At 46.6% G+C, this 11,623-nt stretch overlaps 1 protein-coding gene across 2 annotated transcripts in view; it reads right to left on the reverse strand.

Moving 5' to 3' along the window:
• Nucleotides 1-11,415, reverse strand: part of SMOC1 (SPARC related modular calcium binding 1) — a 154,856-nt gene extending 143,441 nt beyond the window's left edge. Inside the window, exon 1 of one of the 2 annotated variants that reach the window (XM_065871009.1) lies at nt 11,064-11,415. In XM_065871009.1, the coding sequence (XP_065727081.1) occupies nt 11,064-11,162 (99 nt within the window). In that variant the 5' untranslated portion in view covers nt 11,163-11,415. The remainder of the gene's footprint in view (nt 1-11,063) is intronic. The other variant, XM_065871007.1, reaches the window with a different exon arrangement.
• Between the last annotated feature and the right edge of the window lie 208 nt (nt 11,416-11,623).

Raw genomic sequence — 11,623 nt, forward strand, 5'->3', positions numbered from 1 at the left:
TTTTTTCACCCCGCATTTTGATTATGAAATTGATCCATAATAATGAGTGGTGCTTTATATTAGTCAGTTTCAGCACTGTGTAATATTCCATTATTTGAATATACCAAAATTTCTATTTCTCATCTCCTGCTGACGGACAGTTAGCTGGTTTACAAGGTTTGCTACTACCAAACATTGCTGCTGTGAACATACTTAAACATGTCTCTTAGTATACATGTCAGCGCGTTACTCTAGGGTATATGCTGGAGTGGAATTACAAGCTCAAAGAGTGTGTGCAACTTCAACTGTAATTCTACAAAGTGATTGGACTAATTTATATTCCCACCAGCATCAATAAATGCATTTTTACAGTTACATCCTGCTGAGGTTCATTGAAAACTCTCCTTTAAAGTAGACTGAATTCAAAGCAAGCAGAAATTGAGTCGGAGGCCTGGTACTAACAGTTACGAACCCTAAAAATCAACCCAACACGAACATGAGCTGGCTGTGTCTGATGTAGATGGGGATTGGGCTGGATTGAGACAGCTTTGGGGATTTCTTTAAATCATGCATGTTTTAATCTTCATTATTTTCCTCTAAGATTAAAATAAGCTCATTGTAAACAAAATTATTTTAGTTACTAAGACACATCGCATAGAAATGGAATATCCCCCAATGAACACCATTAACAGCATGACATATAATCCACACAATTTTTCTATACATAAGCCAACTTTTTAAATTTAATTTTATTTATTTTTTTATACAGCAGGTTCTTATTAGTCATCAATTTTTTTTTATTCAAACAGAAAGTCACAAAAATCATAATCATCCTCATCAGTTCGCTCAGTCCCATGTAATTAAGTTTTTTTATCTTGATCTTTTGTTCGCACTTTTATAAATTCATCAGTTTTCCATTAGAGTTCTGAAAATGCTTATTCATTCAGTTCAGCAGTATAGCCAGTTCCCAGAAACCTGTACTTGTCAGAGTCTTTTCCATGAATTCCTTGAAGATGAAACCCTTTTATAGGAACATTTTTGCAAAAGCATCAGAGTACACCCAGAACTGTCTGTAAATGACAAAAGACTTAAAAATGACCACGGTTAAAGATTTGATGAAAGTTCATAATAATGCAATTGACAAGAAATTTAGTTATTTCTGAGATATACATTTTAAAATAATAACTAGAATTATGACTTATAACATTACACCAGAACATATAAGATTTTTAGGAATTTCATGTAATGTCTGAAACATTTATATTAACATATTTCCATACAAATAACCCAAAGAAAGTTTAGTAGTAGTTTTTTAAAATTTTTTAATTTTATTTTATTTATTTTTTTATACAGCAGGTTCTTATTAGTCATCAATTTTATACACATCGGTGTATACATGTCAATCCCAATCGCCCAACTCATCACACCACCACCTCCAACCCCGCACCACTTCCCCACCTTGGTGTCCATACGTTTGTTCTCTACATCTGTGTCTCAATTTCTGCACTGCAAACCAGTTCATCTGTATCATTTTTCTAGGTTCCACATATATGCGTTAATATACAATATTTGTTTTCCTCTTTCTGACTTACTTCACTCTGTATGACAGTCTCTAGATCCATCCACATCTCAACAAATGACCCAATTTCGTTCCTTTTTATGGCTAATATCCCATTGTATATATGTGCCACATCTTCTTTATCCATTCATCTGGTGATGGGCATTTAGGTTGCTTCCATGACCTGGCTATTGTAAATAGTGCTGCAATGAGCATTGGGGTGCATGTGTCTTTTTGAATTATGGTTTTCTCTGAATATATGCCCTGTAGTGGGATTGCTGGATCATATGGTAATTCTACTTTTATTTTTTTAAGGAACCTCCATACAGTTCTCCATAGTGGCTGTATCAATTTACATTCCCACCAACAGTGCAAGCGGGTTCCCTTTTCTCCACACCCTCTCCAGCATTTGTTATTTGTAGATTTTCTCATGATGCCCATTCTAACTGGTGTGAGGTGATACCTCATTGTAGTTTTGATTTGCATTTCTCTAATAATTAGTGATGTTGAGCAGCTTTTCATGTGTTTCTTGGCCATCTGTATGTCTTCTTTGGAGAAATGTCTATTTAGGTCTTCTGCCCATTTTTCGATTGGGTTGGGTTTGTTTATATATTTTGGAGATTAATCCTTTGTCCATTGATTCATTTGCAAATATTTTCTCCCATTCTGAGGGTTGTCTTTTTGTCTTGTTTATGGTTTCCTTTGCTGTGCAAAAACTTTTAAGTTTCATTAGGTCCCATTTGTTTATTTTTGTGTTTATTACCATTACTCTAGGAAGTGGATCAAAAAAGATCTTGCTGTGATTTATGTCAAAGAGTGTTCTTCCTATGTTTTCCTCTAAGAGTTTTATACTGTCTGGTCTTACATTTATGTCTCTAATCCATTTTGAGTTTATTTTTGTGTGTGGTGTTAGGGAGTGTTCTAATTTCATTCTTTTACATGTAGCTGTCCAGTTTTCCCAGCACCACTTATTGAAGAGAGTGTCTTTTCTCCATTGTATACCCTTGCCTCCTTTGTCATAGATTTGTTGACCATAGGTGCATGGGTTTATGTCTGGGCTTTCTATCTTGTACCATTGATTTATGTTTCTGGTTTTGTGCCAGTACCATATTGTCTTGATTACTGTAGCTTTGTAGTATAGTCTGAAGTCAGGGAGTCTGATTCCTCCAGCTCTGTTTTTTTCCCTCAAGACTGCTTTGGCTATTCGGGGTCTTTTGTGTCTTCATACAAATTTTAAGATTTTTTGTTCTAGTTCTGTAAAAAATCATAAGCCAACTTTTTTTTTTTTTTTTTTTTGCACAAAGGGGATTATGTACTTTGGGTTGCATTTGACCCTTTTTATTGTGTAATATTTCTTTACAAGGAAAGAAATAATCTACATTTACCAAAAATTCTGTTATTCAATAAATATTTACTAAGCATCTGTTCTTGAACAGGATGGAGTCTATAAAGAAAATTAAGCAACACCACCATTGCAAGACCCCCAGGCTAAAACGAAAGAAACTCATAGATGAAGGTCATAATGATGGCCCCCAATTATCAAGCACCCTGTATGAGCCAGGCACTGTATCAGACCCTTAATGAATGTGGTAGGCAAAATAATGGCCCCCCGAAAGATGTCATGTCCTAATCCTAACAGTGCTACAGTATATTGCAAGGAGGAATTAAGGTTGCTAATCAGCTGACCTTAAAATAAGGAGAACAGTCTGGGCTCTTCTGGTGGCCCAAGGGTCAGAAATCACAAGGTCCTTAAGTGGAGAAGAGAGAAGCAGAAGAGTCAGAACCAGAGAGATGGAAGCATGAAAAAGACTTGACCAGCTATTGCTGGCTTTGAAGGTGAACAGAGGCTACAAGCCAAGGCATGCAGGCAGTTTCTAGAAGCTGCAAAAGGCACGAAAATGGATTCTCCCCTGAAGCCTCCAGAAGGGAACTCAGCTCTGCTGATTATTTAACCCAGTGAGATCTGTCTTAGACTTCAGACCTCCAAAAATTTGTGTTGCTTAAGCCACTAGGTTTGTGCTATGTGTTACAACAGGAATAGGAATAGGAAGCTAAGACTTCCCACTTCATCCTCCCTCCACCCTGGAACAGAGATGCTATGCCTTCCATTGGAGAAACCAGGGAACCGAGGACCCAACAGGTTAAGTTACTAGCCCAGGCTCACAGTGGCAGAGACAGACTCAAACTCGGGTCTGTCTACCTCCAAAGCCTGTGCCGAGGCTGCCCCACTACCCTCCCTCTATGGTCAGCTAGAACACAGGGCAGATGGGGACACGCACTATCCTAGGGGTAAGCAAAGCACAGTGGGTGAGAGAACCCTTCCTGGGGCGAGGCTGGGAGGACTGTGTGGAGGCTTTTGAATGATGAGCGGGATTCGGACAGACAGAGATGAGGAGGGAAGGAGAGGTCAGGAAATGCAATGCGGTTAAGTGCAACCAAAGTCTGGGGCACATGAGGGTGGGGATATACAGTGAGAGGTAAGGCTGGGCACCTCGGTGAGAGACCGACACTGTCCAGTATGACAGCCACTAGCTACACGTGGCTATTAACATTTACTCTTAATTGAAATCAAATTAAGTTTAAAAGTCAGTTCCTCAGTTTTACTTACCACATTTAAAATTCAATAGCAAAAAACCCCACAAAAACAAACAAACAAACCCACAAAAAACCCTTCAATAGCCACATGTGTCTAATATTGGACAGCGCAGATGCAGAACATTTCCATCCTAGCAAAAAGGTCTATCGGACAGCACCACTGACGAAGCGGAGTCGTTGGAGTCATTGTTTTTGAGCCAGTCAGGGGCACTGCGCTCCTGAAAGCAGGCTCAGTGTCCTTTTATAACACTGCCCACCTCACCCTCTTACTTGTTACTGCTTTTGTGTCCTCTCCCCTGGGGCTTTGCAGAATTTTTCAAGAAGCAATGCATGATAAACATACCCCCAAAATATTTTTAACTCCCAGCGCTGTCTTACAGATGCTATCTAGTCCTAAAAACGAACCATTCCGGGAAGTGGGTCCGGTTTTTCTCCACTGCCAATACTTGAAAACAAACAAACAAACAAAAAATAACATTTGGCCCTTATCTAACGGAATCAGATCAATGCTGCAGTGAGAAATGGTTTTTAAGGGGAAGGGACACAGTTGCTCACATTTGCAGAGTATTTGTCAGGTTTAAAAGCACCTGACACATTATCTCCCAGAACCTGGCTCCACCCCGGTCCTCCGTGATGGCGGCAGGGGCTCTTCTGAGGCTCCAGCTCTTCTGAGTGGCCTTTCCTGCTTTGTAGAGGCTGCCCTGCTTTGGCTCCAGAAGAAGGAGGCCAAAATCAATCAAGGCAACGGCTGGGAAGTACATAGAGCTCCACACCCAACGTGATTAGATGTCTGCCAAAGGTAAGATTAATTTGTGATCTAGCGATTGAGTTTAGAATGACGTCAGGTGCAGAAGGAAATCCAATTAATTGCTATACTGACCTATGTCGCTTTGGCGTCTCTGTGAGGCCGTTGGGAGTGTTGGTGGAGATCCAGTTCTCCTATCCCCTCAGTGACTCAGGGCTCCTGCACAGCACATATGTACAATGCTAACCCTGTTTGGCATGCCTCACAAGCAGCTCCGATCGATTTCCCATCCGCAGCTTAACCCTTGTCCTCTCCCAAACTGCTCCGCGGTGACAAGCTCAGGAGGAAGGGGCCCTCCACATGGACATACCCACCCCCCAGCAATGCCAGGAACTTGGCTGCTTAAACAATAGATCTCTATGTGGTCGGGAGAGAAAGGGTGCCCTGTACCTGCTAAGCGGGGCCATGCTCCCCTCCCCAGCCTCTGCCAAGGCAGGCGAGGGAGGAGGTTGGAATGAAGGCGGCGATCAGCCCGAAACACGCCTCCCCCACCCCCGCTGGCAAATAAGGCTTCTGGCCCAAGCGTCAGTTGGTGAACTTTTCTACTCTGCAGGGCTGGGGACTCAGATGTACAGGGTTGATCCCCCCTGAGCAAGGGAGAGAGAAGACCGCCTACCGCGGGCTCAGCTTTACAAATGAGCTCATTGGCCAGCTGATGTAGATATTTACGCCGGAGCCTGGGCCGGCTCTGGGTATAACCCAGCGGTCCCCAAGCTTTTTGGGACCAGGGGCCGGTTTCGTGGAAGACAATTTTTCCACGGACGGATGGGGGGCGGCGATGGGTCAGGCGGTAAGGCGAGCGACGGGGAGCAATGGGGAGTGGCAGATAAGCGTCACTCGCTCACTCGCCGCTCACCTCCTGCTGTGCGGCCAGGTTCCTAACAGGCCACGGACCCCTACCAGTCCTCCTCCTCCCGGGGTTGGGGCCCCTGGTCTAACCAGCCAAGAATTCAAAGAAAAACCAATCGTCACTCCCCAACGTGGTATTTTCTAAGATGCACATCTGGAAAGGGGGAGGAGGGAGCAGAGGAGGCAAGAAAGGAGTCTCTACAAAGGGAATTTGTGTTTGCCTGACCTCAGGTGCAAAGAATGGAATTAAACATAATCTTTGGCTCGTGACACACTCAACATTGGTCTAAGCAGGAGCCACTCTTATTTTTTATTAAATAAGCTATTGATCTTTACCAATGGACAAATACTTTCAAACTCACGCCGCCCCCCCCACAAAAAAAGAAGGTAAAGTATTGATACTAACTTACACTAACCATATGATTTTCCTGGCCAATCCAACCCTCTGCTTCACCCTAACCTCCCCCGATCCTGTGTACCTTGTTTTTCTTTTCATATAGTTTTCTTGCAGCTATATGTATTCCTAAAAGTGTTTTTATTTAATTTTAACTATTTATAAATTTATAAAAGATGTCACGCTGCATCTTTCAGTGCATTTCTTTTACTTAATATCATATTACCCAGATGCGTCCATATTTTTGCATGTCACTGTTGTTCATTTGTTTTGACTGACTATAATTCTCCATTGTGTGAGTACATCACAATTTATTCATCTACCCTCCTACTGATGGGTACTTGAGCTCTTTCCAGGCTTGTGATAGTGTGAACACGGTTGCATATGTCTCCTTCTGGACATGAGTTTCTCTTGGGCATATACACCTAGGAGTGGAATCCCTGGGCTGTAAAAAATGTGAATGTTCGGGGAATTTCCTGACGGTCCAGTGGTTAAGACTCCGTGCTTTCTCTGCCAAGAGCTCAGGTTCGACCCCTGGTCGGGGAACTAAGATCCCACAAGCCAAGAGGGGCGGCCAAAAAAAAAAAAAAAGTGAATGTTCAACTTTAGGAGATAATATCAAAGTGTTTTCCATTTGATTGAATTTCCTAGAGTTTCTAAGATGATTGTCTCCTCTTCCTGTCTTCCTCAGTTTTATTTCTTTAAATTTCACATGTCAGCTCTATCAAAATATTTAAATGAAATTCTTGGTCTAACACCTTGAGTAGCCCCTCAGCTAAAACCCCCATGAGGAAAAAAAAGGTTTCTGTCCTGAACACAGACAATAAGAACGGCATCTCTGCAGACACAAGGACACACCCTGGTCCAGACACTGAGACAGGTTAGTCAAATAGAAGGGAACTGTCTACAAGCTGCTTCACATTTGGCAAATGCAAGATTTTTTAAAGAGGGTTTAGGTGGAGTCAAAGCCTGTTCCCCCATCCAAGTCCGCTTGCTCAGTCTCTCCTCCCCCACCCCTCCTACAACCACCTCACATGCTTATTTTTAAACAAGGAACAAAAGCCTAAAATGGAAATAAAATAATAGTTTGTTAAGTAACCAATTTCACATTTAAATGAGAGCAGGGAGTCCAGCATGGACACCACAGTACAGTCGAATTCATTTCAATAAATATTTACAGAACACTTTGCAGTATGACCAGCACACTGACAAATAACATCTCTATTCTGCCCTCAAGAGGTTGTGAGCTTGTTCACTTAACAAGACAGAATTATGCGTGGAGTGCCGAAGGGGAAAGTTAGAGCTGAGAAGATGAAGATGCTGGTCTGATCTCAAGATGCTCACTGTAGAAGAATTAGCAAAAGCTGGAAGACAAGTGAAAGAGATACCGAAGTTGTACAAAGGTGAGAGTGATCGATTCTAACCAAAATGCTTTTGTGCAGGAAAGTTCCCAGAGAGTGATGCTAGAACTAGGTTTTAAAGGATGACTCAAGTATGTGAGAGGAGAGAGGACAGTTAAATAATATAGCTAAAACAATTAAGAAATAAAATTTCTTAGACTTCTTGACCTTTTCTCCTATTTCTCAAACTTTTTTTTTTTTTTTTCTTTTATGGTACGCAGGCCTCTCACTGTTGTGGCCTCTCCCGTTGCGGAGCACAGGCTCCGGACACGCAGGCTCAGCGGCCACGGCTCACGGGCCCAGCCACTCCGCGGCATGTGGGATCTTCCCGGACCGGGGCACGAACCCGCGTCCCCTGCATCGGCAGGCGGACTCTCAACCACTGCGCCACCAGGGAAGCCCAAACTTCTTAAATCTATTTCCTTGCTCCAGTCCTGCACCAAGAAGGTGGAACCTGTGAATCACTGTTAAACATGCATTATCTGCATTTATTTGTTCATTTCACAAGTGCCAGGCCCTGTGCTGAGCTCCGGGAATACACCGATGGACAAGACGGGCACGATTCCTGCCCTCACCCAGCTCCCAGTCTGCCGGGCAGACAGAGGTTTAGACAAAGACAGGCATTAGTCAGACTCCATCAGCCTGGCAGGGCCCCTCCCCCATTCAATCCTCCCCAGAAAGATTTTCAGTAAAGTGTGCAGGGTTAAAGAAATGGCTGTCTCCTCCATAATTAAAAGGCTCCTGGCCAGCATCCCAGGTAGCCACGCGGCTGCTCAGAGCTGAGAGGCCAAGAAATCAGGTGCTTCCTACATAATAGCCTCCAATCTGATACTTGATAGCTGCTGGTTTCCAGAGTCAAACAAATGTCAGGCATTTTATGAAGGCAGGAAACAAATAAAGGGGCAAGGATTGGGGTCTAGGCCTCGGGGGAGCTCAATTAGTGAGCCAGATAAAGTTAAACCGAAAGGGCATGCTCTCGGTTTCCTAGAAAGCCAGCTGGAAAAGATGCCAATCCTTAAGCCTCTGTCACTCAAAGGATTAGCAGAAGAGACCCAGGGATGCCCAAGGGAATACTGCAACAGCCAGATGTTTCAGCTCCTCCTGTGACACTGCCATTCACAACCAGGGCCACATTTCTGAGGCCACCAAGAAGACAGAGAAGAGAACTGCAGTCTTCTGGAATAGGCTGAAACTCAAAGACATCACCCTTTAGTGATACAGACACCCAAAAGTATCAGCAATGCTTTCTTACAGACTCGCCTGATGCCCATTTAACAGGAATGGCATGACTAGTTGGATGAACACTCCCCGCAGCTTCTGGGTGGTATGGAAAGCACACGACCTGCACATCCGTATAAACTGGGATTTGGCTCCCACTGCTGTGGATGCACCATGAGTGTTTCAAGCAAGGCTTTTAGCCTCCCTAAGTCTCACTTGCAAAATGACACTAAAAAGACCCATCTTCTTGTCCTTATAAACATAAGTGATCATGGAAAGTGCCCAGCTCAAGAACTCATAAGTGGTGGCTGTCAATGGGGCCTATGAATGCATCCAGGTAACCACACGCTCAAGACGGTAGCTTCCTCTTGGTACTTTCTAAGTGTGTGTGTGTGTGTGTGTGTGTGTGTGTGAAGAGAGAGGAAAGGAGAGAGAGAGAGAAAATGCATCTGGGACACATAAGCCTATTTACAGTTCCTGTTTGTGTTCCACCATTTCTGTCAAATTAATGAACTGAAGAAGCTGGAGGGAAAACGAACCAATGTCTCTATTTTCCCCTGAAGTCCCTAGCTTTCCCCTAAGAGCTGCTTCCCCCAGATTCAGGAGGCAAGGAAGGAGAGCCATATGGCTTGAGACGCTAGACCCGCCCGGCAGCAAATGAGCCCCCCGCCATTTGTCTCCGGGCCTCTCATGTGGGCGGGCATCCAGATTTCAGTTGGGGTGCTCTGGTCTGCGTCTCTTGTCTTGACTGTTCCTAATTATTGAAGGGAACGCCGTGGCTCTCCTGACCTCAGAGTTGAAGAGCTGTGAGTCCTAGTATCAAACCAAGCAGCTTCATTGAAAAGGCATACGCTCATCTGCATCCATAAAAGTCACTCCTGGAGCCCTGACTTGCCCCAGCTTTGGGAACGCCTGCTCTCGAGGATTTATGACACGCCCTGGATCTAATCGGCCGCACTTTAACTGCTGCTGTTGCACATCTGGTCATAAAAGCAAGGGCCGGCCCAACACGGGGACAAACGCTTTTCTTTCCTAAGTGGCTGCAAATCTGATCTCACAGTGATAGCCGGGCTCGGATGTAATCAGCCAGCACCTGGGCGGTCATGAGGGCTCATCAAGCTTTGCAAGGCTTTTCCCACACACACGACAGCTATAAAGATGACTCTCGTGGTAGCAAGAGCTATGAATAAAGAACCTGCATTCGGAACAGGTGACAACAGGCTAGGCCGAACAATACCCAGGAAAGAGTGAGTTGGTTAAGGAGCCCACCTGTTCACAAAGATCCCAGCTACTTCCACATGGACTCTCCCACTGCGTGGCGGAGGCAAGCAGCTATCTCCATAGACAACTGCCCTGACATACGTTAATCCTCGGCCAGAGATTGTCTGGATAAATCTGATCAAATGAACACCTAAGTGGTTTAAGAGGACACTTGTTAAGCCAGTGGAATCCTTCACTAGACCGAGTGGGCGCATGGGAGCAATAACCTAGCCCAGCAACGCACACAATGCCGTCGGTTCCGGGAGGTTTTAGAATGCCCTGAACAGCCTGGCCTGTGCACAGAATTGGCACGTTTCACATCGTTCAGGAACTCCAATCAGACCAAGGTTCAACAAGTAGTTCAACCTCCCGCGCCCGAACGCAGGGGAAGAGACCCTTGAACACTGCCAGCTCCTCTCCACCAGCTCTCCCCAGCCTCCACCTCTACCCCTCCTCCGCCGCTGTGCCTAGCGGGAGGGAGCATTAAAATTATCTGCTGCGGGTTTTACGAGCAGCGATCGCTTTTTAAAGCAGCAACAACACAAGGTCCTTGTGTGGCTCTCGGGTAACCTAAAACCCTGGAGGCAGAGCTGCCCCCCACCGCCGCCTGCCAAGAGCACCAGCGCTCCGGGACCGCGAGCAGCATGAGGCACCTCGGAGGCGGAAGGCACCTCTAAGGGTCTTGGAGCAAAAGGCCCTGGGAGAAGAAACTGGGAGACAGAACGCACCAGTGACAGCGGGGGAGGAGGGCAGGAGGGAGCGGGCAGAATCGGTGCTGCAAGAAAGAATGGGTGGGTGGGGGGCGGGGGGAACAATGGGAGAAATTTTTATTTCAGCAACTTCGCCGAGAAGCCCACGGGGGACTGGGTAGTAGGTGAGGAGGGGGACGAGGTCTGACGCCTCCCTTCCCCCTCTCCGCCACCTCCCCCCCACACACCACCAGGAGGAGGGTCAGCGACCTGGGTCTCCTTCCGCAGGTGGGCGCGCGGCTGGGGGCGCACTTACCCTGGGGCCCGTGGTGCGGTGGCCGCGAGTCGGGGACAGCTGCACCAGCACGAGCAGCAAGTGGGGCGCGAGCAGGCGGGCGCAGCGCGCGGGCAGCATGGTGCCAGGCGGGCCGGGCAGCCGGCTGCGGACAGGGGTGGCGGGCTCCACGGGGCGCACGGCCGCGCCGGCCTTCCTGCCTTCCTTCCCCCGGGGGCCCCTGGCGACGGCGGGCCGCGGCGGTGCGGCGCGAGCTCGCGGAGGCTGCGGTCGGAGCGCGCGCTCATGAACCGCCCCGGAGGGGAGCTGAGCGCGAGCGTGTGCTCTGCGTGTGGTGCTCTCCGCTCGGCCGGGCCGCGGCGGCAGCAGGTTGGACGCCAGAGCTGGGCCATGGGAATTCCCGTTATAAACCCCAGGGAGGGGTGGGGCGGAGCCCGACGGCCCTGACTGACGGGCCGAGAGGCCCGTGGCAGCCGCCCCTCTGGCAGGTGAAAGCCAATGGGAGAGAGGAAAGAGGGGCGGCTCGCGGTCGTCCCCACTGAGGAACGACTGTCGGTGGCTTGGCAGAAGTGGGCTCCAGG

This window comes from Phocoena phocoena, chromosome 2 (assembly GCF_963924675.1).
Source record: "Phocoena phocoena chromosome 2, mPhoPho1.1, whole genome shotgun sequence".
NCBI classification, from domain to species: Eukaryota; Metazoa; Chordata; class Mammalia; order Artiodactyla; family Phocoenidae; genus Phocoena; species Phocoena phocoena.